This window comes from Meleagris gallopavo, chromosome 12 (assembly GCF_905368555.1).
Source record: "Meleagris gallopavo chromosome 12, MGAL_WU_HG_1.1, whole genome shotgun sequence".
NCBI lineage: Eukaryota > Metazoa > Chordata > Aves > Galliformes > Phasianidae > Meleagris > Meleagris gallopavo.
The window spans coordinates 19590604-19617163 of NC_139415.1; the positions used below are offsets into that span (position 1 = coordinate 19590604).

At 50.4% G+C, this 26560-nt stretch overlaps 1 protein-coding gene across 13 annotated transcripts in view; it reads left to right on the top strand.

Moving 5' to 3' along the window:
• The first annotated feature begins 11 nt into the window (after positions 1-11).
• The window catches only part of PPIP5K1 (diphosphoinositol pentakisphosphate kinase 1), a 41427-nt gene continuing 14878 nt past the window's right edge, over positions 12-26560 (top strand). For 2 of the 13 annotated variants that reach the window (XM_085234097.1, XM_085234103.1), the window contains exons 1-26: positions 12-3824; positions 4170-4344; positions 5803-5998; positions 6086-6176; positions 6812-6897; positions 7133-7287; positions 8255-8356; positions 8599-8760; positions 8879-9000; positions 9472-9573; positions 9755-9841; positions 10270-10345; positions 10854-10963; positions 11716-11801; positions 12214-12342; positions 13216-13337; positions 14088-14270; positions 15098-15239; positions 15864-16087; positions 17148-17275; positions 17739-17853; positions 18827-18934; positions 20150-20266; positions 20601-20765; positions 21394-21478; positions 26301-26423. In XM_085234097.1, coding sequence (XP_085090223.1) covers positions 4198-4344; positions 5803-5998; positions 6086-6176; positions 6812-6897; positions 7133-7287; positions 8255-8356; positions 8599-8760; positions 8879-9000; positions 9472-9573; positions 9755-9841; positions 10270-10345; positions 10854-10963; positions 11716-11801; positions 12214-12342; positions 13216-13337; positions 14088-14270; positions 15098-15239; positions 15864-16087; positions 17148-17275; positions 17739-17853; positions 18827-18934; positions 20150-20266; positions 20601-20765; positions 21394-21478; positions 26301-26423 — 3163 coding nt within the window. In that variant the 5' untranslated portion in view covers positions 12-3824; positions 4170-4197. The remainder of the gene's footprint in view (positions 3825-4169; positions 4345-5802; positions 5999-6085; positions 6177-6811; positions 6898-7132; positions 7288-8254; positions 8357-8598; positions 8761-8878; positions 9001-9471; positions 9574-9754; positions 9842-10269; positions 10346-10853; positions 10964-11715; positions 11802-12213; positions 12343-13215; positions 13338-14087; positions 14271-15097; positions 15240-15863; positions 16088-17147; positions 17276-17738; positions 17854-18826; positions 18935-20149; positions 20267-20600; positions 20766-21393; positions 21479-26300; positions 26424-26560) is intronic. The other 11 variants (XM_085234102.1, XM_085234110.1, XM_085234105.1 and 8 more) reach the window with 9 other exon arrangements.

Genomic DNA, 26560 nt, shown 5'->3' on the forward strand with positions numbered 1-26560 from the left:
GCACCGCCACCTGCTCGGGCCGCCCCGCCCCGCCCCAGGGGCCGCCGTCGCCTTCAGCACCGCGCGTCGGACAGCGCCGGGGGCCGCGCCCGACCGGACCGGACCGGACCCCGAGCACCGGGCGACGGGCATCGGCCGGCGGGGCTCCTGGCCCGGCCCCCGCGGGGACTTCAAGCGGGCGCGGCATAGCGCGAAGGCGCGGCCGGGGCAAAGTCCGCGCACCTGCGGCCGGGAGCGGCGGGGAGCGTGGCCTGGGACGCCTTGCGCGACGGCGCGGGGCCGGGTAGGGGGCCGGGCCGGGCAGGCGGTGCGGGGCGGCCCGGGCTGAGAAGAGCGGCCATCACCGCCGCTTTGCCTCTCCGCCGCCCTCGCACGCCGAGGACGGCCGGGCCGGGGATGCCGGCCCGCGCACACAGCGCGCTCGGCGTCGAGCGGCCCCGCGCTGAGCCGCAGGCATGGCCATTGGGACGGGAGCGGCAGCCCGGCACGGGTCGGGTCCCGCGGGCCGCTCTTGCAGGAGGGTCCCAGAAAGGCGGGCCCGGCGCGGTTGCCGTGGTAACGCAGGAGGCGGCGGCACCGCGGCGCCCGCTGCAGAGCTCGCGCCCACGTGCACGCAGCGCCGCCCGCCGCCACCAGGTGCCGCCATGCCGCGCCCGGCCGTCCCGCCCTCACGCTCCCATTGGCTGGCGGCGGCCGTCAGGGCGTCGCGATTGGTCGCTGGCGGCGTCGGCGGCGCAGGGTGAGCTCGGACGCCGCAGGTGAGCGGAGGGAAATGGCGGCGCCCGGCGTGGCGCCCCCTGCTGCCACCGGCGGGGCGGGGCGGGGCGGGAGAGAGCTCCGTGAGCCGGGCCGGGATCGGGGAGACCGCGCCGGGGGCGACCGCGCCGGGCGGGAGCGGGGGAGGAAGGCCGAGGCCGTGCATCACTGCCGGGCCCCGCTCTCCGGGCGGCGCCGGTGGGGGTCAGCGCCGCCCCTCGGTGCGGGCCCGGTTCCTCCCGGGGTTCCACCCCCCCCGTAGCCCTCGAGCCGTTGACGGCGCCTTGGCCCGCGCCGAGCGGCCGTGCTCGGAGCTCTGCGGGCTGCGCTCTCCCGCGGCCCCCGCGACGGCCGTTCCGTCCGCACCGCTCTCCGCCCGCGCGGGGCTCCGCTCTGAGCCCCCACCGCGCCGACCCCGCGCGCTCCTCCGCCCCTCTCGGGGCTCCGCGGGCCGCGGGAGCGCAGCGCGGGGCGGGGCGGGGCGCGCGGTGCGGCGCGGTACAGCGGTAGAGCGCAGCCGACCCGCAATAAAGGAGTGCTGACATTCCCGGCATCATTGCGCTTCTTTACAGCCGCCCCTGCTTTAAAACCTTCAGGAAGTGCTGCTTTCCTCTCTGGTTCGCTGATAAATCGCTGTTTACGCTTACGTGCCCGAAGAGGCTGTGGATGCCCCATCCCTGCAGGCATTCGAGGCCAGGCTGGATGTGGCTCTGGGCAGCCTGGGCTGCTGGTTGGCAGACCTGCACACAGCAGGGGGTTGGAACTGGATGATCGTTGTGGTCCTTTTCAACCCAGGCCATTCTATGGTTCTATGATTCTCTTAAGCATTCCGATGCTGTGACGTATCACACGCAACGATCCCATAAATCTGATGACAAAAGCCCTAAGAATAATGCCGTGAGAAGGGAGCGGAGCCATGCGGAGCTGCGGGCTGCAGGACGGCCACCAGGTCGCTGTGTTTGCTGTTACTGATGGGATGGTATATTTAGAGCATGACTTCAACTTCTGAGCACATTGAGCTGCTGTGTCAGTGTGGAAGGCTTCCTTTTAACACAGCAGGTCCAAACGGTGTGTAATTATTAACTCTGGCTGTGTGGGCATTTTATCTGAAGCGATTCAGCGTTGACGTGGCGCAGGCTTTGATAAGAGCGCGGCTTTCACCTTTTGTGTGTAATGAACCCTAATGCAAATAATGACTGTGACAATGGGAGCAGCTGCTCGGGCACAGATCCTCTGCACACCGTGGGTTTGAGATGGAGGCCGAGTGGTGCGGTGGTGGTTTCGTGTGGGTTTTTTTCAATTCCTGCAGCAGCTGCTGGTGGTTCAGTGCCACAAGTCCAGTGTCAGTGTCTCAAAGTGCCAACCACGTGCTTTGGTTGTACTCTCCCTTTCACTAGAACAGCCTGACACAGCTGGGTTTGTTCCCCAGGAGCACTGAGGGGATGATGCCTGGTGTGGCTTTTGGCTTTGGTGGGCATTGGGGTTTTCACTGTGTTTCAGTGTGGCATGGCACTGCCTCCAGAAACAGCACAGACCAAAGCAGAGCAAAGCAAAGATTATCATCTTTTTTTTTTTCTTTTTTTTTTTTTTTCCTCTAGGCTGGAAGCAGAGAACCTGTTGCGTTCTTAGTTCTTGGGGCAAAGGTTTTCCTGCTGCTCGGTCCATTTTGTCCAGGAGGGAGGGGGGAGCAAACGATTGGAGAAAGCGATCCTCCTCCTCCTCTTTGCTTCATTAAATTCTCATCCACAGAGCTGACAGTGCTTGGCACGGCCGCACCGTGCTGCTGTGCGGGGCAAAGGAGTTGCACCGCTCCTGGGGATCTCCTCCTGTCCGTGTGTGCAGCAGTGGGGTGGCACAGTGAGCACCTGCACAGCTGTGCTGCTGCGCTGCCGCCGACGCAGACTGCATCCCGGCAGTAAGTGCTGCTGGTTGAGATGTGCGTGTGCTGAGTGCTCCAGGTGTGTGGGGGGGGCAGCGCTGGGCTCTGTGTGAGCTGGGAGCGCGGCAGAGGAGTCCAGGTGTGGGAGGTGACAGCTGGGCCGCGTCACTTTGTGTCACCCCGCGTCACCCCATGTCACCTCACACTGCCCAGGGCGCCCCGTGGCGCAGAACCCTGCGCGCCTCCTCCTGTCCTTCCCTGAGTGCCGCTTTTTGTCCCTATTTCCAAGGGCGTTGCAGGGGCGATTGGATCGCTGTCTGTTCCTTCTTCCTGTTGCCAGCCTGTTTGGATTCTTGCCTGCAGGCCGGTGGCGTTTGTGTACATCTCTGCTTTGTGGAGAACTGGCAGGGAGGAATGGGCTCCCATACTGCGTGTGGCAGTGCGCTCTGCTGTGCTGTATGGGCTGCAGGGTGGGTGTGCTCAGAAGGCTTCAGCTGTCAGTCTGGGGAAGGCTGGAAATCATGTGAGAACAGGAGGAGCAGAGGGAGAGTGCGTCTCGTGCCCGTGTGTAGGAAATAAGAGCATGAGGTGTTTGCTAAGTCATCTTCTCGAGGCTGCACTTCCTGTGCTGGGACAGAGGGAGGAGGGAGGGGGGCTTTTCTCTAATTCACAGCTGAGGAAGCCAAGGTAAAGGGCAGCCGCTCAGCATTCCTGAGTGCGCGGCTATGGGCAGAGGTGAACAGCTGTGTCCTTGCTCGGGGAGGTCACACGTATGTGCATTCAGCTCAGCCGCTCGCATGGCAGTCAGTGCTGCTCCAGGACACGCTCCTTTCCCGGTGCTTTTGACGCACAGTTTGTGTCTTGCTGACCAGACCCCGTGCTCACAGGTAAATCACAGCCAACCCACCAACTTAGGAGCCCTGAGCTGCAAACCGAGTTGCAAACCTGCAAACTCAGCTGTTGCTGCTGCTTCCTGTGTCCTCTTTCCCCAGAGTTGTCGCTTTGTCCCTTTCCTTCCTCCCCCTTAAACTCACATGCCTCTCAGGCAGCTCTCTCTTACTGTCTCTCTGTTATTGCAGGTCTTCTTGAGCTAAAAGGATGAAAATTGGCTATTGGAAGGCCACTGTCACTCTGCTGAGCTTCATCCCAACTTCTGCGTCCCAGCTGATGTCTCTGGGTGCACAAGGCTGTGAGTATGTCCCCCGCCCCATTCCATGTTTCAGACGCTGCTTGGAGCATGCATGACTGTAAGGGTTAAACTAATTCCACTGAGCACTGCCACTGCCCCTTTCCTGGCTGATGCCAGAGGGCTCTCTGCACAACGGGGCTCCTTGTCCAGATGGTTTTGGATCCCGGACCCCCTCGCACCCGAAGGTCTCTCCTGCACACTGCTCCCCTTAGGCCTTGCCCCTGTGTGCTCCGTGCAGCACAGCCCTGGGCTCGCTCCCTCCCAGCCCCTGCTCCCTCCCTGCTCCCAGCAGCACCAGCCCTGGCCCAGCCCTTCTTCACCACTGTTTGTGCACTGTGGTTCCAGAGCGGGATGGTCGGCCACCGGCGCTGCCATGTCGTCCCTGACGACCTCCAGTGAGGGAGAGAACCCCACTCCCCGGTTTGTGGTCGGTTCCCGGGATGATGAGACAGACTTCCTGGGATCAAACACGAAGATGGATGAAACGGACTTCTTTGAAGATGATGAAGAGGAGGAGTCGGTAAGGAGCTCCCAGCATCCGGGGCTGTGCATGCACAACTTCTGAGGCTGTGAGGGCTGCAGGGCCGTGGCCCTGGGCAGTGTGGCAGAGCCATACGGAGGGGCAGTGCCATTTCTGACGTACTGTTGTGCTGCCAGACCTGGTGCCTCTGACTGCGGTAAATCCCAGCCTATTGGCTTGCAGGTCTCTTCCAGCTACAGCAGCAGATTTCCTTCTCCTAGCAGCTTAACCCCAGCATTGCTGTAAACCCTTCTACTTCACCAGGGATTTTTTTGAGGAAAACTGTGGGAACTATGAGCAGGGCAAAGAGATTTCTGCAGAGGAAGCATTTGCTTTTTTCTGTAGCCTCCAAGAACAGGCTGCAGAAAGGAGAACCTTTTCCAGCTCCTGACTGCTTTTGGCTTCTGTTCAGCCCACCCGTTCAGTCCCCTCAATGGCCTCTGTAAGGAGCCTCTGTTTGGAGGTGCTTCCTTCATCCTTCCTTTCGGTGGGCTGAATGAAGGGGCTGAAGCTTGTTCCCAGGGTGGGATGTACGGACCTTGCAGAACGTTAATCAGCCATTATCCTGTCTCTGTGCAGCCTCTGGGGGCTCACACGGGTATATCCTGCAGCACAGTTAGAAAATGTTGGCAGCAGCATATGCTGACCTCCTCCTTAGAGCTGAGGAAGTAGATTTTTCTGAAGACAGTATGGAGGAACTGGTGTCTAGCTGGGACGTGTCACTGCACGACCTTTGGGCAAGGGCACGGCTGTGAGGCAGAGGAACTCTAACCTCTCATTCCCATGATTCATCCGGGACTTGTTGTTTCGGGTTGGTGGGGGGGGGGGGAGGGGACTTGGTTTGGAGTGGGCTGAGCAGATTACTTTAGAGTGGGGTGGAATGGCCCTCACTTCATTCCTGAGAAAATCACCTGTCCATCCCAGAGAAGCAGTGTGCTGCCTTGGGTGCATTGAAGAGACATCTCCTCCTCTGGTTAAGAGCAGCTCCTCTTCCCCCATGTGGACGCTGTAGGGTTCTGCACAGTCCTCTGCTGCACCCATCTGGGAAGCGTCCAGCATCTTTTGCTATAAAGCATTTGCAGCTCTTCTCTAAGTCCTCTCAGGTCTGTCAGCTGTCTGGGTGAGCTCTGTGCCAAAGAACATGATGCGGGCTTCTTCCAGCCCTGCTGCATGTTCGAGTCCCAGATATTTATTTCTGACCTTAGCATTAGTACCCAGAGGAGGCATAATAGTGCCTGGCAAAGAAGCAGTGGTGTTTGGCTGCTCCTTCGTGACATCCACCAGAGCAATCTGTTGGGAAGTGGCAGTGTGCATGATCTGAGTCTAGCAAGAGCTGTGAGCACATAGGGTTGGAAGAGAATCCCGTGTTTGTTCTGTACTGCTGCACTTCCACTCTCTTGCAGTTTTAATTCAGTAAAGCAGCTGACCTGTGCTAACCTGCTCTGTGTCTTCTTTTAGCCGCCCGAACGGCAGATTGTCGTTGGAATCTGTGCCATGACCAAAAAGTCCAAATCAAAGCCCATGACGCAGATTCTGGAGCGTCTGTGCAAGTTTGAGTACATCACAGTGGTGATTATGGGGGAGGACATTATTCTGAACGAACCGGTGGAGAATTGGCCTCCTTGTGACTGCCTCATCTCCTTCCACTCCAAAGGTAAAAGTCTGCAGTAGGCCTCGTCCTACCTAAGGTCTGGACAAGGGAGCTTCCGTTCATTCTTTCCTTCCTTTTCCTGCATTTCAGGATTCCCGCTGGATAAAGCAGTTGCCTATGCCAAGCTGTGCAAGCCGTTCTTGATTAATGACCTTGATATGCAATATTATATCCAGGACAGGTGGGTGTCTGTGATCCAACAGAGCCCCTTCTTAGTCTGATTTCTCTTCTCAGCTTATTGTGCAATCTGCCTCCTCCGGACCACCAGCAAATGAGATGGAAATTATTTTAGCAAAGGATTTTAGGGATTGTTTCCCCATGACATGGAAGGGAGCAGATCAGGTGTAAGCACATTAACAGCTGGCATGTTTTGTCTTCTGATTCAGACGTGCTGTAAGGAGTGGCCGAATGAAGTCAGAGGTGGAAGTGGTCTCCCAGAATGAGGTTGTCATTGAGACATAGGGACCGCCCTCTCAGTGGGAGAGCCAAGTGGTGGGATGGGATTCGGGGGCAGAAACTGGGAGCAGAAAGGCCAGGCCAGACCCTAAGGAAGGTATGTTGGTGAAGCTCTCAAGGCGCTTTGCAGCCAGCTGGTGGTACAGCCAGCTTGCAGACGTACTGCACTCGTACAGCCAGGCTCATTGGCTGCACCTGTGGGCTAATGCTGGACACCAGAGCTCCCACCACGTCTCTGTGTTGTGAGCAGAGCTCCTGCAGGTGCTGACAGGCATCCTGAAGTGTAACCCTTGTTAAAGAACTGCAGTTTTCCCCTCTCCAAATTTTTCTATACATTCTAACTGTTCCTGTCCTTCTCAGGCGTGAAGTGTATCGGATCCTTCAAGAAGAGGGAATAGACCTGCCCCGCTATGCTGTGCTCAATCGAGACCCTGATAGACCAGAAGGTAAGTGTCCAGACTCTGCTGAAAGCAGCTTTTACAGACTGTACAGTTTAAGATATCCTGCAGAGAGCAGGCACTGATATTCAGCTCATGCAGGACTGATTTACAAGCCTGGTGGCTTTTGAGAACAGAGGTACAAGCAGCAGAACCAGCTCACAAGCCAGGACCGAGGGCTCCAGCTCTTTGCTGGGGCTGCTACCCCTCGTCCTGCTGTGCAACTGCTCTGCTTTGTCTTCAGAGTGCAACTTGGTGGAAGGAGAGGACCACGTGGAAGTAAACGGAGCTGTTTTCCCAAAGCCGTTCGTAGAGAAGCCCGTCAGTGCTGAGGACCATAATGTGTACATTTACTACCCAACCTCAGCAGGTGGGGGCAGCCAGCGGCTCTTTCGGAAGGTGAGGGGATTCCCCCCTTTCAGTATTGGGACCATTAAATGTGTGGGACTGAGAGAAGTGTGTGGCTTCAGGAGGGAGTGCTGGGGCAGGTGAGAGGAAAGGAAAGTTTTGTTTTGGGGAAATCTATACCTTCTCAGGACTTGTAGTTGAGCCCCATCTAGCTGGGAATTGCAGAACATGTTCTGGTGATGGTGCCGACTTCACCTTCGTCACCTCCTGTCTGCTGTGTGTCCTGTGGGGCAGTCACGGAGAGCTGTGGCCCTTGTTGAACTGCAGACTGCTTTTTTTCTGAATCATCTTCTCAGTTTACTGCGGTTATTTTTTTTAATCTCTTCCTGTTTGCTATCCATTGCCCTTTTCAGCATGCTGCAACTTGCAAACGTAATAAATGCACTATTTATTTCTAGATTCCACTGGGAATCTGCCTTGCGCACTTGCAGCACTCTGGCAGCACACAGTTAATAGCTGTGTTGCATCTTTTTTCCAATCAGTTATGCATCTGCCATTAGCAATCTTGAAATGATTGTTTCCTTAGCTGGTACACACGTATACCATTTGAGACTGTATACAAAGCGTGATCTTCTGGCCATAAGATCTGTCATACCACCCGAGAAAGATGTAAAATAGGTCTGACAGTGAACCAGCAATGTGTATTATCACTTTTTTACTGTCTGTGCACCTTACTTTTTAGGTCTTTATCTGCTATTTTTTGCACTATATCCCAGTAGCAATTGGTGTCAACCCAACGGTCTGTAATAGCCCTTCTCCTCCTTAAAGCCCAAACATACCTCCTGTCTGTCTTTTGGAGTCTGTCTTTCCTCCGTAAATGAGTATGCTGTGATAGCTGAGTGTTCTCAGAGACGTTCGTTCAGTTTTCTGCATTTAGGATGAAGTTTTCACTTCTTGTTCTTCCATCTAAGAAAAGCAGCCCCACTGTCTTCCTGAGGTGCTTGTTCTGTGCCTTCAGATCGGCAGCCGGAGCAGCGTGTACTCCCCAGAGAGCAGCGTGAGGAAGACGGGCTCGTACATTTATGAGGAGTTCATGCCTACGGATGGCACTGATGTAAAGGTAAGGCGAAGCCTGGAGTGCTCCTGCCTGCGGCCTGGGATGGCTGAGGGCTGACGGTCCCACCGGGTTGGCTCTGAAGAATCGGTGTGAGCCGCGAGGTGCTGCTGTGCAGCTTGGATCCCAGAGCGGGGGATGGGTGTCGAGGCCGTCTGCTCTTTTCCACGTGTCCTCAGCAGCGGCGTCTTCCGGAAGGCGCAGTCGGTCTGGGTGGGTATGTCAGGGGTGACCAGATCTCCTCCCAGGTGTACACCGTGGGGCCCGACTACGCCCATGCAGAGGCTCGCAAATCCCCCGCGTTAGATGGGAAGGTGGAACGGGACAGCGAAGGGAAGGAAATCCGTTATCCTGTCATGCTTACTGCCATGGAGAAGCTGGTCGCTCGCAAAGTCTGCGTCGCCTTTAAGGTCCGTGTGCCCGGGTCTGTGGGCTGGCTCTGCGTCAGCCTCGCCTGGCTGTGCGTCTCAGCCTGCCTGCTGAACCGCAGGGTGCTCTTGAACCCGTGTTCTGTGTTTCCTTGTGCAGCAAACTGTGTGTGGGTTTGACCTCCTGCGGGCAAATGGCCACTCTTTTGTTTGTGATGTGAACGGCTTCAGCTTTGTGAAGAACTCTATGAAGTATTACGACGACTGTGCCAAAATCCTCGGGTATGTAAAATTCAGGTTGTGCTGTGGGGGAAGGAGCCCACGGCGGAGTACGAAGAGTGCAGAGTCCTGATGATCCTGAGAGAGAAGTCTGAGGGTGGTTCAGCCCGGGACTTTTCTTCAGGAAAGTTGGCCCTGGGAGGAGGGGTTCGTTACACCTGGAGCCTCAGGGCCTGCGCTGCCATCAGCCGTGTACGAATACACACAGATGTACCTTACAGGATACGTTCAGCGTTGGTTACTAAGCTCAGCTGCTGTATGAGTGGAGTGCAGTGCGTAGTGCAGTGATGGGGGGGGAAATCTGAGTTCTTTGGGCAGTGCCCTAACTAGCCTGTGGTGTGCTAGATGCGTCTGCACGAAGAAGAGGAGAAGCTCTGTCTGTGGTTCTCGAATCTTTCAGCAGAACCACCAAGCAAGAGGTGGTAACCAACGGAATGGAATTTCTTGTGAGTTTTACATTCTGCCTTCTTCCAGAAACATAATCATGCGGGAATTGGCTCCTCAGTTTCATATTCCCTGGTCCATCCCAACAGAGGCAGAAGATATTCCTATCGTCCCCACGACTTCTGGCACCATGTGAGTACCTGCCTTCTTCTCAAATGCCCAAGGCAAAAACTGTCCAAGAGACAGATGTCACCCAGCAGCACTGGCTCTTCAGCTGCTATGTTGGGACTGAAAGAACAACAGGAAACAGCTCCCTGGTGACAGTTCTGGTGTGTGCAGTCACGTTTGTGCAGTGTATCTTCTGTTTCCCTAGGATGGAGCTTCGCTGCGTTATTGCAGTCATCCGGCATGGAGATCGTACCCCAAAGCAGAAGATGAAGATGGAAGTTAAGCATCCCCGGTAAGAGCCAAGGCAAGGAGGTGCTGCATTGCTGGAAAGTGAGGAGGGGCCATTTGCCGAATCAAGAAGCAGAGTAGAAGGGCTGAGTGCATGGAAGGCAGTGCATTTTCCTATTCTAGCAGATGCCTTCTGCTCAGCTGAGGGCATCTCCTAAGAATCCAATCACCTTCTGTGTGAACACTGGAAGAGCCAAGTTCTGCGAGGGCCTGCAAAGCAAAGTGCCCCACTAAATGGGAAGTTAGCAGCTGCCTTCTTTTCTTAACTGAGCCTGGAAACACTCATTTTTGTCATAATTCCTGAGGCATGGCGAGGAGCCACTGGGACTGCTGGTTCTCCCAGAAGAATAAAGTGTGAATGCGTACGTAGGGTTGAAAGTTGTAGTGCTGAAACAGCAGCTGCTGGATCAGGGTTCTTTGTTGTCTGTTCAGGTTCTTTGAATTATTTGAGAAATATGATGGCTACAAGACAGGGAAGTTGAAGCTGAAGAAGCCAGAGCAGCTACAGGTGAGGGGAGTCCTCTCTGGGGTGACTGTGTGGGAGATAAAGGTAATTTGGTTCGCAGTGTGAGGCACTCTTTTGGGAGCATGTAAGACCTCGGAAGGGTAGCAGTCTTCTGCAGAAACACTTGTTTTCTCACTCCTCACCCACAATGCATCAGCAGGGTGAAAGTGTGATGGGAACTGCTCCTGGCTGATGGGAAGACTGTCTAGCTGGGAGGACCTGTGCGACTTGGCCATCTGCTGTGGCTGCCTCCAGTGAGGGATGGCTGCAGGATGGGGAGCCGGGCAGTGTGAGGCAACCTGCTTGGTTCTGCCTGGGGCTGGAGTGCAGGATGAGGATGGAGCAAACTGCTTGTGAAAGTTTGTTCTGCCTGAGCTGTGCCCCTTAGGAAAGGACGTGTCTGTAAGGAGTGCGGGTGTGGGTGGGGCTGTCTGGGGAGGCCTTGCAAGATATGATGGTGAGTCTGGGGCAAAACTGCTGGGTGTTTGAGGCAGTGTCTGCTCCCCAACAGGAAGTGCTGGACATCGCACGGCAGCTTGTGGTGGAACTGGGAACCCACAGTGACTGCGAGATCGAGGAGCGGAAATCCAAACTGGAACAGCTGAAGAGTGTTTTGGAGATGTAAGGATTCATATACCGGGGCACTGTGAATTTGTCTCAGAGCTGTGGTTCAGCATGGGATGTAGAAGCAAACTGGACTGCTGATGTTTTGGGCAGCAGTTCTCCAGCGCTTGGAATATCCATCCCCTGTTACAGCTGTACCTAAGAGGTGCCATCCTGTTAAAATTTTCCCCTTGGCATCAGAACTGGTGTTGATTCTTGTTCCCAGTGTGTCTGGTGTTCAGCTAAACAATTTGAGACATTAATATGAAGCGTTTTGATACATTTTGAACAAGTGCAATTTTAAAAAAAAGAAGTCAAAAATTAAACAAGAGACACCTTGGCAAAAATTAGAAAAGAAAAGAAGTTTGTGTCCCCAGCTTTTGTGTAGTTGAGATAGCAGGCAGTGTGGTGGTGGCTGCGTCTCAGAAGCACGAGGTTTCCACTCCGAGCTGTAGCTGGCGGTGGTGCAGTTGGGCACTGCGTGTGTTTAAGCCGTGCTGGTGGAGCATAGAGAATGAATTTTTACCATGATTCCTTCCCCTGCCTTTCCGCCCAGTAGAGGTGTGTTTACATTCACAGTGGGTGCTGGATTCTTTGTCTGTGATCCCAATAATTCATTTGCTAAAGAAGTCAGATAGATAGAAATTAGCAAACCCTTACTAAAGCCTCTGAAAGTCAGTGCATTTTTGCTGTGTGCTGCCTAGGGATTTCTGGGCACAGGGAGAGTGCAGCTGACTTATTTTCACTTTTTCCCCTTCTCACTATGACAGGTATGGACATTTTTCTGGCATTAACCGTAAGGTGCAGTTGACATATCTGCCTCATGGACATCCAAAAGCTGCAAGTGAAGATGAAGGTAAAGAATCCTGAAGTTGCTGCCTTGACCTTAAAGCCTGGTGTTTAAGAGTGCGTGCAGCTGTCTTACCTATAAAGACCTCAGGAGATGCAAGCATGATTAACAACTCGTGTCTTATATTTGCTAGCAACATAAGAAGAGCTGGATTGATAAATAATGTAACGTACCAGTATTCTCCAGATGGTGCCACAGGGGTTGCTTTTCCATGTTCATGAATGTCAGCCTCTACACCTTCAGAAAGTTGTGTTTCTTACTTTGGTGCTTGCTAGCATGGTTCCTGGGGGACTCTGGGTCAAGCTTGTGCTGCTAATGCTTCACAGAGCTCTGATGGCAACCTCTTCTTCCTCTCCGCATCTCCCACTGCAAGCTCAGCTTTGAGATCTGATGTAGGGAGTTTCTCTTTGTCTCCTAGAAGCTCGCAGAGAGCCTTCCCCATCTCTTCTCCTGGTGCTGAAGTGGGGTGGAGAGCTGACACCAGCAGGAAGAGTCCAGGCAGAAGAGCTGGGGCGAGCCTTTCGCTGCATGTACCCTGGTGGCCAAGGTAAGCTTCTTACGTGCATGGCAGGTCCTGTCCTGTGGCTGTACCAGGCTGCTTAGCCCAAGTGATCACCGGTGTGAGGGATGCTCAGATGCCTGCGTAGCACTTGGTGCACGGCCTCTTTGTCCAAATATGCAGCTGACTTCTGTCTGATGTCTCTCCTTGTCTAGCAGTGTGTTTCTCTGAACTGTGAGCTCAGAACTGGGAGCAGTGTCCACATGTTCTCACACAGTGTGACTGAATACTGTGCAAACTCATCATGAGATCCATCCAGTATCAAATGACTCACCACTGTAGTGTTTTTAGAGGGTCAGACTCAGAACTGCAGGAGTTGCTTTATCCTATTACTGGTATCTCTTCTTTGATTGACTCAGCCATCACAAATAAACTTTTTTTTTTCATGCCAGAAGGTGATTGTAGGTGTGTAAGTTACGTTTGGAAGCCAGGTGCCTCACAGCTGAATAGCTCTGGCTGTGGTTCTGATGGCAGCAGAACTGCTTTTGTACAAAGAACAAATAAAAAGAGGCAGTTCTTTTGTGCTGCCTCATTCTGCACAGAGGTATTCAAGCTAGCAGGCAATTATGGACTGCTGGAAGGGGATTGCTACAGAATTTGGGCAGCATCAGATCTTTACTGGTAAATTCTCACCTATTCCTCAAAATGGGCTTTGCCAAGTTAACCTGAAATAGCTTTTCAGGCTTCATGTGATGGCTAGAACTGACTATTTTGGAGTAGTCTAAATGCTAGCTAGTGATTCTCTACGTACTTTTGTTACTGCAAGCAAGTTTGTTGTTTGAAGTAGCGGTATTCTGCAGTATGCTTGGCTGACAGTTTTTGAGGTGTCAGAGTACTGTCCTGAGCCTGTTTCTGTCCCAGGTGACTATGCTGGTTTCCCTGGATGCGGCCTGCTCAGACTGCACAGCACATACCGCCATGATCTCAAGATCTACGCCTCAGATGAGGGACGAGTTCAGATGACAGCAGCGGCTTTTGCAAAGGTTCTTCCTCTCTTGTGCATCCGCTAGCTCTGCTACATTAGTCTTTGGAATCTGCCAGTTTTAAATGAAAACCTCTGGTGACGAGGAAGGATCTGTCCTCGGAATTTCCCGTCTGTTGGAAGGGCAGTGGTGCACTGTGCTGACAGCCAGCGTATGGGGCAGCACTGGAAATGCACTGTAGCAGCACGTGCTTGTGGCCTCTGATATGCTGCCCAGTGTTAGACTGTGACTGGAGAGGGAGTTGCTTACAGAGCATTGCTGGTATTTAATGTCGGAGCACATTGCTGGATATTAATTGCCTACAAAATTAGTTTCTGGGATGACTGCCCAGCCAGAGGGGTTATTCTCTGACTGCCTGATTTGCGAGAGGAATGAAATGTCTTTGGGGCAGCTTAGGGTGGAGGTTGGGAAGGAGAGGGGCTCATCTGCAGTTAAAGCTTGAGCCAAGGGAGACCCTGTGGTCACCTGAGCTGTTCTTCAGAGCTGTATCAACTTTTCCCAGCAAACTGTGTTAGCTGCTCAATGATTGCCTGGACAGTTCTGGGGCTGCCTCAGGCAGAGCTGCCATTTAGACAGAATAGCTCTATGAGCATAACAGAATCACTGGTGATTATACGTGCTATGGCTGTAAAAATGCTCTTCAAGGGCAGGTGAGGTTTCATTCAGGCTGCCTGAAGGCTGGCCATGAAGCTACCAGAAATGTTTGCTGCTTGTTTTGCACAGCTGAAATCTTGTCCTGTGTTTTTTTAGGGTCTGCTGGCCCTGGAAGGAGAGCTGACCCCCATCCTGGTGCAGATGGTGAAAAGTGCCAATATGAACGGTCTCCTGGACAGTGACAGTGATTCTCTAAGCAGCTGTCAACACAGAGTGAAAGCACGACTGCATGAAATCATGCAGAAGGATGCTGAGTTCTGTGAAGAGGATTATGAAAAGGTAAAGCATCTTCATGGCCTTGGAGCTCCCTGTGGTTTAAGATACAAAGTCTGCTGGTGTGTGAGCAGTAGTTTTGTTAGTTTCAGAACAGCTGTAGTCAAAACTGCATGATGTAAGCAGAACCCAGGAGGGGAAAAGGAAGGATCTGGGGAGTAATAATGCCTACCCTTCTCCAAGTGAAAATGCCCCACAGTTCGCCACTGTCCTGTTCAAATCATTATCATGGGACCTTTCTCTCCCTATAAGAGGTCCCAGTGCATCTGATTGTCACGAGAGTGCTCAAAGAAAATGTTTTTGGCAAATCTGTTTTGTAAATATGAGTATAAATATGTGATAGGCTGGCATTTGGGGTTACCTGATTAGGGTGCTAGTTCTCATGGCTTGCAATCCCATTTGCTGTGGACAAGCAGTTCACCTTTGCCAGATTTTAGATCCGTACTCTGTGTGTGAGTGTGAACAGACCTTTTGGCTACAAACCATTTTGCTGTCCTGTCAGTGTCTGATAACCGCAAAGCAGATAATATGAGCTACATGCGGCAAAGGGACGAATAAAAGCGCTTCTCCAACAAGTCCCTAGACATTTTTGGGTGTTGTTGGTAGAGGGAAGTCTGGTTGATTACAAGCAGATGTTTGCTGTCTCTGAGTTTGGTCCTGAGGCAGTTTTAAGATCATACCAAACTATCCCTATGATGAGGCCAGCTTATTGCACTCAGCTGGGAATACAACTTTTGCACTTAATCATAAAGCAGGGCAGCTGAAAAAGGCAGACATGCTGTGTTCCCAGTCTGTAAAGGTATTAAATAACCTCTGCTGGTATCTTCTCTCAGCTAGCACCTACAGGTAGTGCTTCTCTGCTCAACTCCATGACCTTCATCCAGAACCCTGTGGAGATCTGTAACCAGGTGTTCACCCTGATTGAGAACCTCACCTCCCAGATACGAAAACGATTGGAAGACCCAAAATCTGCGGGTGAGTGTCACAGCTGGAAAGGGTCTGCAGCAGATCCATTTCTTCTTCTGTCTTCACAGCTGCCAAACATCACCGTGGTTTACGTATATGACTATAGCAAAGAAATTCTAGAGTGGAGTTCCATGTGTATGATTGATGGAAAGGCTCCTATTCTGCTTTCAGCTGCTGTTGAAGAGAGCTATAATGTATCTTATGTTCAGAGAGAATGTAATCAGCAGCACTATGGCCTTGAGGGATTTGTCTGACTTTTTCAGGCATTTCCTAGAGAGGAGATAAAGGCAGTAGGCAAGATTTTTCAGTCATCATTTGGTGGGTTCTGAGAGCTTTCCTTTTTATAACAGCACAGAGGTGTTATAAAGGCACCGGGGGGGCATCCACACGGGCTATGACAAACAAGCCTAAAGGCAGATGGTTTTACTTTTCTTACATATTTCAGAAATAGTTTACTGCTGCAGTTTAAGATGCAGCTCAAAAAGGTCCAGTGGCTTTTCCAGGGCAAGATTCCTGTCGGTGGCATAATAATCGGGGCCCTTCTGTGCTGGAAGAAGTCAGTCATAGCTTCCACCTGAGATCTGCGTGGAAGCAGTCAGAATGTGAATGTGGTTTTGTGCTCTCGGTGTTCAGACCTGCAGCTCTACCACAGTGAGACTTTAGAACTGATGCTGCAACGCTGGAGTAAGCTGGAGAGAGATTTTCGCATGAAAAACGGGCGTTATGACATCAGCAAGATCCCTGATATTTACGACTGCATCAAGTATGATGTGCAGCACAACTGTGCTCTGAAGCTGGAAGGCACAGCCGAGCTCTTCCGACTCTCCAAAGCCCTGGCAGATGTGATCATACCACAGGTAGAGCCTGTCCTGCGTGTGTGAAGGACTGTGTATCTTTCTAACCTTTCCACTGTCTCTCTTTTCTTGTGTCTCCCACATTAGCTCTCAAGGCAGAGTATCACGGGTATTTCTCAGGTCTCTTACTGTTTGTATAAGGCCAAAACCATCTACAACTTACGATGTGGCAGCACTTTCTTCCTGGATGAGGGTTCTCACAGCATCAGAATGATGAGCAGATGAGGCAACAGCTTTTGCATGTTCATCACAATGCATTTAGCACAGATTTGGGATGAGTGTGTGTGTGTGCTGTAACATCCTATTTTCCATGTGCGAACATGGGGACGTTTTCTGTATTAAAGTGAAGCCTTTGTCTGGTGGATTTGACATCCCTGTCAAACTGGGACTTGTTCAATTGTGCTAGCAGTGGTAATGAGAAGACGGTTGGACTAGATGATCTTATAGGTCGTTTCCAACCTTGTGATTCTATGATTCTATGAATTTGTAGAGTTGGTTTGCTTCTCGCAAAGGTTTTGCTTATGGAAATGTGAGTGGAAGAAAGGGACAAATGCAATAGATCTTTTTATTTTGTTCCATCCCAGGCATAAATGTTTCGTTTGTCAGGGATGGGCCCGATTGCTCTTGCACTCATGTCAGGCAGAAATGGGCTTCTGAACCTCTCCACTCTCCACACTGTTTCTGATAAGAAGCTGTTCAGCCATTTACAGCTCAGCTCTTCCAGTTTTATCTTTGCAAACAGCAGTTGTTGGGCTAATCCTTATGCCAGGTCTGCGTGTGCGTTTGCCACAAGAGAAGGTTGGCTGATGGTGTTGGTCCCTCTCAGCTGTCGGAAGTGTACTGACAGCCATGTCTAGGCAGATTGGGATTCTCGGAGGCTCCTCTGTCCTCTGTTACCTCCCTAAATAAGTGGAAAAGATGAAAAAGGTGCTGAGTGGCATTTCCCTTTCTGCCTTTCCTTAATTGTAGTGGTGCTTGTGGACTGGACTGTGGAAGTGCAGTCTCCTTTCTTCTGAGAATATGGCTCAAAAATATCTATTGGGTTATGTTTGTTTTCCTGCAGGAATATGGAATTAATAAGGAGGAGAAACTGGAGATTGCTATTGGCTTTTGTCTTCCTCTGATTAAAAAAATCCAGTTGGACCTACAGAGAACCCATGAAGATGAGTCTGTCAACAAACTACATCCCCTGTAAGGACTGTGATGTATGCTGGGGAGGGCAGGCTCTGGGGCAGTGCGTGGGATCCATACCAGAAGAGTGTAGTGGTTTAGAAGGAGGCACCAAGGGGCACACCAAGAAGGAAGCACGTTGATGTTCCTAGAACAGGAAGATAAATCCAAAGGCACATTGAAACTGTTGAAAGTGAGGCAAGATGCCAAAGCAGTCGTTGCAGCTGGAGGTGCTGCCTTCATCCCTGTCTCTGCAAGGAGCAAATGCTGGTGTGATGCACCCACATCAGCCCCACCACATGCCTCCATTAGGATGGCAAAAATCTTCTGTGCCTAATGCTCACTCTGCTTGTTCTGTTCCTGTTGCTCTTTAACAATTCCCAGTATGATTTTCTTCTTCTATTGAGTAAGCGGAAATACTGCTGTGTGGTAGGTGTCAATCCACTGGCAGGCTGTGAATAACACGGGGCTGATTTTCGTTCAGGTACTCGAGAGGAGTGTTGTCACCGGGCCGCCACGTTCGGACACGGCTCTACTTCACCAGTGAGAGCCACGTGCACTCTCTGCTCAGCATCTTCCGCTATGGGGGGCTCCTGGATGTAAGTGTTCCAGCAGTGCTCACAGAGTAAGCCACCCTGCTTTTTCTCAGCCGCCCCTTCCAATGCAGACGGCGTGTATTTGCAGGTTGCCCCTTTAGCCAGCGCTCACAGTAATGATGTGCACCAGTGTTCTCTGAGCAGCTCCATCGCTGCTGTGTCCGCATGCTGCAGCTTCCTGCCTTCTGGCATGTAGAGGGATTGTTCTTCCTCTTCCCTGACACCACCTGCCTGGCTTGTGCAGAGCCATGTTTTCTCCAAAAGCTATCCTTCTAATTTTGGATGAGTCTGGAGCACTTGCCTCTGTAGAAAGAGAGCAGTGTGAGCCTGCCTCCTTCATCAGTTTGTTTAAAAGAGTTATTTAGTTGCTGTTATTTGGAGACTTTCAGTTAATTCAAAGTCAAGAAATCAGTTTGCTCAAAAGGAAGTGACCTGGGGCTGTAAATGTGAGCTCTGTACCAGGGGGAGAGAGGGCCCAGTTCTAGGGGACTATCTCATCAATCCAACCTCTTGTTGCGCTCTCATGATCTGCTTCCTGAGGGAGTCAGCATGCAGACCTGAGAGAAAGCTCTGCTTTAGGCTTCCTTGGTGTTTCGGGTTTGTTTGTTTGTTTGTTTGTTTTTGTTTGTTTTTTGTTTGTTTGTTGTTTTTTTGTCATTTCTCTAAAATCTTGAGAACGACTGTGCTTGGGAGCTGCTGTGGGTTATGCTTTTCTCCAGTCAGCATGGCACAGAGGCTTGCATCTGGGTGTCCTTAGGTCTGCATGTGGGTTGGGTGGGGAGCTGTAGTGTCCCTCTGTGCAATTGCTCCTTCCTGTAAGCACCCTGCCCTCGTTGCAAGGCCATCTCTCTTGTTTTTGTCCTGACAATGCTGTTACCTTGTGGAGAGGCAAAGTCTCTCAGACCCATTTCACTGAATGCTGCAAGGTGTCTGCTGTTGCTTATTCCACGCGACTGTTTATGTGTATATATATCAGGAGAACAAAGACCAGCAGTGGAAGAGAGCCATGGACTATTTGAGTGCTATCTCAGAGCTGAACTACATGACCCAGATTGTTATCATGCTCTACGAGGACAACAACAAGGTGAGGGATATAGCTATAGGACAAAATCCTTCCTGCCACGATGCGGGGTGCAGCCCCTGAGAGATAAGATCAGTTGGGAATTTTGTGATCTGAGCTCTCAGCTTGTGGATAAAGACAGATGGATCATTAACACAACTGCTAGTTCTTATTTTTAGGTGTGAGGCAGTGACCTACTTACAGTTTGTTACATGTAAGCAGAACACCATCCAGCGCAGTAGTGCCAAACTTGCATAATTGATAGCAGCAACTTGAAAGCATGTCCTAAACCAAAATCATTTGTTGTTTCTTAATATTAATTACAAGTTAACAATAGGAAACAAATTAAAAACAATTTATATTTGGCTGTTTATTCAGAGTATTTCTAGAAAACGTCCAGAAATCCCATATTCATAAACTTTTTTTGTATTTACTAAAAATCTACTCGTATAGTTAGGGAAGTATATACAGGTATCTTCAGGAAGAAAAGACAACCACTTAAAAATGGTGGAATGTGGAAAATGGCAGTGATGGCCATAAATAGTTCTGGCACTGAAGCGTGCATTCTGAATCCCAGATTCTGTGATCTGTGCTTCAGGAGGTCACAGAGTAAGCCACCAGGGATAAGTGGTGAGAGGAGCAGTCCCTTTACTGCAAGGTTCAGAATGAGAATGTCACATTCAGAGAACAGATGTGGGATTTTAATGGCAGAACGGAGATCTTGAGTGGCAGAGCAAGTAGAGATGATGAAACTTTGGGTTATCATTAGTGCTGGAAGCTGTAAAAGTTCTGTCTGCCTTCTAAAAATAGGTATTATTTTAAATAATCATTAGAGACTCTTACTTAAGTCTTGGAGCAACTTGACTGAAGGTCTGGGAGGGAGCCAGTCTCTCCATGTGCCTGTAAGTGGTTTTGCAGCAGAGTGGTCTCTGTTGCCTAAAGCTGTGCTTTAGTTCCATGTATATATACAGAGCCTGATTCTGTTTTGGCTGTCGTGACAGAACAAGAACATTTTGAATGCCTCAGCTTTGTGCTAATGAGGGCCATACTTTTGGACGAGGCAGTCCTAGAGCCAGTATGTCTGTGGGTTCTTGTTGCTTCTGCCTTCCTTCCGAAGGATGCTGTTGGGGTGCATGCTGCACCAGCATGGCAGGGTGGCCAAAGCCCAAACCACGGCCTGTGCTGACAGCCTGTGAGGTTTCCGTGCATTCACTTATTCCCCGTCCCTGCTGTTCACAGGACCCGTCCTCAGAAGAGCGCTTCCACGTGGAGCTGCATTTCAGCCCTGGTGTGAAGGGTTGTGAGGAGGACAGAAACGTTCCCACGGGGTTTGGCTTTCGGCCTGCCTCAGCAGAGGTGAGAGCGCTGCGCTGGGCGCGGGGCAGAGGGCTGCCCTGCATGGGACGCGCTGCGTGCGGCTCTGCTGCGTGCCGTGCTGCCCTACCGGCCCGGCAGGCCTGGGCCGCAGCAGCGCGCTCTCCTCCAGCCTGTCCTTGTGCCTGAGGACTCGGCGGGTCACATTCTGTGCCTGGCTTTGCGGGCTCTGTAGGGCAGTCTTTGTTCGAGGAGGAGCAGGGTGCCGGTGTCTGACTGCGCTTAGCGGAGCTCAGAGATCCCGGCCTCGAGCAAATGCCCCGGGCAGCGCCTGGTCCGGATGTGTGCCTGGAGCTGTCAGTGTTCTCTACTGCAGAGTGAGGACAAGAAAGCAGACCAAGGCAGCCTGGAGGACCTCTCCAAAGAGAAGGGCATGGATGAGCCCGACCGTGCCCAGCCAAGGTCCCCGCAGCCCTCCGAGCCCGTTGGAGTTCAGCGGAGATCACCTCTGATCAGGAACCGCAAGACGGGGTCGATGGAGGTAAAAGTGCTGTTCTTGTTGGTCTCACAAAGGTCTTCTGCCTCATTTTAGTTTCCTGAGATTCCTCTTCATATGACAGTTTGAGTTGCTTCTGTGGATTGATTTGGAGAAGGAATTTGAGTTTTTGGGAAGGCTGGCCTGACAAACTCCCCGTGGAGGAGGGACAGGGAATTTATGAGGAAGAGCATTTTTGGTATCTGTTTTCTGATAGGGAAAGCAGCATCAGAACACGAGTTAGCTGGCTTCTGCCACTGTGTCACCCGTGGTGTGACCTCTGTATGCAGTACTTGGAGAGTCTGCATCGGGCACTACTGCGTTGAAGGAGATATACATTTCTGCTGTGAAAGAAGGAAGTCTGTGTCCCAGTGATCCCAGTGGCCTTAGGGGACAAGGAACTCGGTACAGGGATCCCTTATGTTTCTGAAATTTCTACTGTTCCATATCCCAACACAAACATGAAATTAAAAGTGAGCGCATGTTGTCACAATCTTAGCATAAGAGTACTTGTATGCTTCTTGAAAATTGTGATTTTTAAGCAAGAGGCACTTTTCTTTTTACTTCTGTACAAAAACACTTGACAGCCGTGGGTAACACAGGGCATGGCCCTGATCATACTCTCTCTTTGCAGGTGCTTTCTGAATCTTCTTCCAAAGGTTATCGCCTCTTCAGCACTTACTCCAGGCAAGCTTCTGAGATGAAGCAAAGTGGCTTAGGTACTGTACTTGACCCGTTCCCAACCTGCTCATCTGTACCTCTGTACTCTCGTGTGCATCTGTCTGTCCCTCCCTGTATCTATCTGGCTCAAGTTCCTTGTACGTCTCTCTGTGTGCATTGTGTCTTCTCGTAGCGTTACTGCCTAGACCGCTGCAGAGGTTATCGCATTGCAATGACTTTTGTGTGTGACCTCCTCCTTCAGCTGCCAGCTACAGAAGACGCACTTGTCGTCCCACGTAAAACCGAGCAACAGAGCAACTTATGGACTGAACTTCTGCTTCTGTGTTGCTCTCATTTGTTACATCATTTTTAAACTTAGTAGGAGGAGACGATTTCACGTGAGATCTGGAATACTTTCTGTTCTGCAGGAGAGTAGTTTACATACAGAGCTGTCTTCATGTGAGACTATTGTCTTTCTACCTTTTTTTCCTAAAGATCTCTTGTATGAAACAGATCCATCATCTTCTGCTGCAGTGTTTGACAGCTCTCAGAGCTGGGATGCCCTGCTTAGCTGTTTTTTGCATGGTAGCCTGTGAGAGAAAATATTTTGGGGCAGCCGGTGTTCTCTGTTGTGTCCTTGAGAATACCGTTCCCTGCCATCCGACTGTAAACTGTGTCTTAACTGTGGAAATTCTTCCTGAAATATTTTTGCTGAAACAAAAAATTTTTGGAAGGTGAATAGCAGTCTTTGTTATAGCTTTGTTAGCTATGGGGTTCAAAACAGAGAAACCTAGAAAAAGCATCAGGGAATGGAAATGCCCAAGTTACACCCACTTTCTTTTTCTCTAGAACCATTTTTTTTGCATTTGAGTTCTTTCATCAGTTCTGTTACTGACTCTTTACTCCGTGACACAGGCACCCTGCAGCCAAGGGTTATCTGAAGGGCCTGATCACTGCCTTGTCACTTTTGAATAAGCTGCTTCTTTGGAAACCAATTCTTGTCAATTTCATGGAATTTTCTTTGCTACAATTAGGAAATATCCCAGGATTCTGTTTTGGAAATAGAGAAGACTACTACCGTACTGGACTTGACAACAAAATTTGAAGCGTAATCTCATCAGGTTTAATTTCAAGTTCTTGCCAGACTAGCCTCACTGGGAGGTCTTTGCTGATCATTCACCCAGCTGTGAAGCTCTGCGGATGGAAGATTTTGGGTGGGAGTTGAGCGAGCAGATCTGGGGCTCTGTCTGGATACTCAGTCACCATTTTCCCCATGGAGACTTGTGGCTGCGTGCAAGGAAGGGTTGAGCTGGTGTGCTGCAACACCAGGCTGCACAATTTCTGCTTATCAGAATGTCTGTTTCTGTGAATTTCTCTCAGCCCGTGAGCTGCTGAAAAGAATGATGCTTCTTTGTTTGTGAAAACCAAGCTCTTGAAGGAATTTTCCTTTCCTGTTTGCTTTATAGAAGTCTAATGTCTTCTCCCTTTATGATCTGAGGTGCGCTTTCTCTCTTGGATAAAGTATATAGAACCCACGGGATCCTAAACATTGGCTTCAATGCTTGTCTCAGCAGCTGTGCTGTGAGGTGATTCATTCAGATGCTGCCTGCTGTTTCTGAGCTTTTCTGAAGTTCAGAGCCTGACCTTGCCAGGGTCTGGCTGTTGTTATCTCAGAGGGAACGTGTGCATCTCTTCGGATATTCCCTCGCATATTGAGCCATTTTGGAAGGAGAAGCCGGGCAGAGCTGTTGCCTTGTTGCCATATCTGCCAGAATTGTGTCTTCGTGGTAATTCAGAAATGCCTTGAAATGGCTGCTGGGAAGAAGCGAAGGCTGCAGCTTGCTTTGTCTGTACAGCATGTTGCTTTGGAGTATACTTTGTTTTTCTGGATAGGAAGAAGTGCATCATCGTGGACTGTCTGCAGTAGTGTGTGTACTTCTAGCTCTAGAAGCATAGGGATGTTTCAGTGCCTGTGCCTTTCTCTGCTTGCAGAGCACTTTGAAATGGGATAAAATCACTCCTTGCTGTTAAAGAGGTGATATATTGCCAGTGGGGCTGGCAGCTTTGTGCTGAGACTTTCACTCCTAGTGAGAGTGAATCAAGAGATATCCTTTTTTAAACATCTGAAACATTGAATATACATCTGAAAGTTAAATATGCAAAAATGATCCAGCATGTTATGTTATTCCTTGTAAGCACTGCTACATCTTAGATCCAACTTGCTAGGTGTCCTTTAGGATGTGTGCTTGTTTGTTTAATTTGGCTACAGTGAGTTCACTGTAGACAATTGCTGTCATCCATAGAGTCACGCTTGTAAATTCTGTTTGTGTTTAAGGGTGCTAACAAAGTGCCTTTGTCTACTGTATGATTACAAACACTTGGCTGTCCTTAGTTTAATGATTAGTGGCACAAGATGGCAAATGAGAAAAATCTATAGTTACATTTTCATCTGCCAGTAAATAAGTCTTGTCTTTTGTTGCTGTTTGTTTGTTTTAAACCATGACAGTATGGCTCTGAGCATCACGCTGGCTGCCACTTGACAAAATTTTGTCTGCATTCTGATGGATTCCTGTTCACGCTGAGTCGCCACTGAGCTTCCCGTTACTGGGATTAGGAGAAATGTTCTCAGACTTGTGTATCAGTTACCCTGCAGGCAAGAGCTGTTTGCTCTTTGTCCAAGGACAAAACATGCTGGTCTGCCTAGTGGAAAGCCACTAGCAGTGTTACAGTGGTGGAGTTGCTTAGTTCAGTGCATATGACAATTCTTTTTGTCAGCCTCCACAGTTCTGAGAAGCAGATATCAGCTGAGACTGAACTTACACATCAATAACCCAAAGCTCAGGATCTTTTTTTTTTTTTTTTTTTTTTTTTCTCCAAAGAGACTCCAGTTAAAATGCTGATTTGTAGTAAAAGACCTGGCATCCTCCTGGGCAACAAATGGATGTGAGGCAGTAGCATGTCCTTCAACCAGAGAAGGCAGATGGCTTGCTCTCTCTGCCAGGTTAATAGGACTGCAGCCAGCAGGCTGAGGAAGCTGGTCCTTCCCCTCTATGCAGCATTTGTGATGCTGTGTCTGAAAGATTGCTGCCTGCGTTGGGCTCCCTGGGTGACGAAGGGCAGGGGTGCAGCAGGCGTCAGCCCAGGGCAGAGCAGCGGGGGGCTGTGGAGCTGCAGCCCAGATTGGTGGAGACCTTAATGCTGTTCAGCCACCTGAGCAGGAGATTACAGAGGAGTCAGAGAAACATGAGAAACAACAAATAGAAGTTGCAACACAGGGAATTCCAATTAACCTTGAGGAATTAATTCTTCACCATAAGCATGCCAAATATTGGGACAGGGCTTGGAATCTTCCTGTGATCTCCTTCCTTGAAGGTATGCAGACTGGACACATCCTAGCAAGCTGATCCAAGCTGGAAGCCTCACAGGGTTTCCTTCCAGCCTAAATCATTCCATGTTTTAGGATCAAGAGCTGCTTCCACGATAGGAAGAATTTATTTCTTTTAACAGTAGTGACAGATGCACTGTTCCACTTAAATACCAGTAGGCAGTATGTCAGGCTTCTTGTCCTGGTAAATGAGGTAGAGCAAGATCAACCTGCTTGTTTCTGGAAGCAAGGTATGTGGGAGTAATGTTTTTAGCAGATGGTATTTACAGAATGTAGTATCAAGGCAGCTGAACAAGGAATTTATAGACAATCAGTGGTTTTATCTTTCCAATAATAAGTTGTGTGGTTTTTTTTCCCTCACACAGAATTGCTTTCTGTGGTTGAAAGAGTCCTGTTTCAAATACCCAGCCGTTCCCAAATATCACATAATATCAAGTGAAAAATGCTGTGCAAACACCAGCACTTAGTGGAGCTCACATGCACTCTCCTGTGCGTGAGAATGTAATGCGTGCCTTCTTCCTTACCACAGGGTAAGCAAAGCTCCACGCTGTGTGCGCGGTCATTCACAGGACACTTGGGCTGACTCTGGAGTCAGTGGGTGTGAAAGAAAGCTCTCTTGTCCCATTGCTTTCCTTACTGATTGACAGAGTGATTAATCCACATTTGCAGCAACAGTTTCAACACCCTGAAGTGCATTAGATATAGGTACCTCTTTCTGCTTCTCAGTGTCCAGCAGAAGAGGGACCTTCCAAAGAGAAAGGACAGGTGTGTGGGGCTGCTGAATCTCTGCCTGAAGCTCTGATTGATCACCTGAGGCGAGCAGTGAGTCAGCCACAGGAGCACAGCTGAAGGCAACTCACCTGTGCTGCAGGAAGGGGTGGAGCCTGGCTGCACCTCTCCTAGAGCCATTTAAGAGCTGACTGCCAGTGGGGAAGGAGCTCTCTGGAGATCCGCTCCACCAGAGTTTCCCACGCGAGCCCAGGTTACGGGTGAGTGTATCTGTCATTTCTGTTTCCTGCCTTGGTGTGATAGCACCATAGCCAAGCTCCCTGTTATACCTTACCATCTGTATATTTGTTAATTGTACGCTACTATACCATAACATCAGTATATTCATTAACTGCACAACAGGAGAGCAGGCGTTGTGTGAAATGAGCATCAGTGATCTGTACCCTGGCTTTTCTGACAGGAGCACTTGGTTTTGCTGACTGGTGTCAGGATGTTTTTCCTAGATTAGATTGGAAGAGCCAGAGGGAAATAAACCACTGGAAGGAGTTGGAAACTTTCCTGGAGCTGAATATTTGGCTACCTGCTATGCGTTTGGCACTGCTGAATTCAGAATGGGGAATACTGCCTCACCATTCTTCGCCAGCATCATGTGTTTCCTGGGATCGCTTCTAAAGCGGGCAGTTTATTCCTCGTTCTTCAACTAACACTGCTTTTCTGTAGTTGCATGGTGTGGAGATGTCATACTAACACCTTCCATGCCTTTCCAGGGTCACAGTGCACCGGGCTGTTTAGCACCACTGTGCTGGGAGGCTCCTCCAGTGCCCCCAACCTTCAGGACTACGCACGCAGCCATGGCAAAAAGTTTGCCAGCAGCCTGACATACAAAGACGGTATGTGTGTTCTCTGTGCAGCAGGTTAATCTGTGGCCTTTGGTGTCTCAGGGAGCTACTAAAGCAGAGACTTAGACCGCTAAGAAGAGTGATGCAGTCAGATGTGTATTTTCACCTCATCTACAGTAATGCATTCT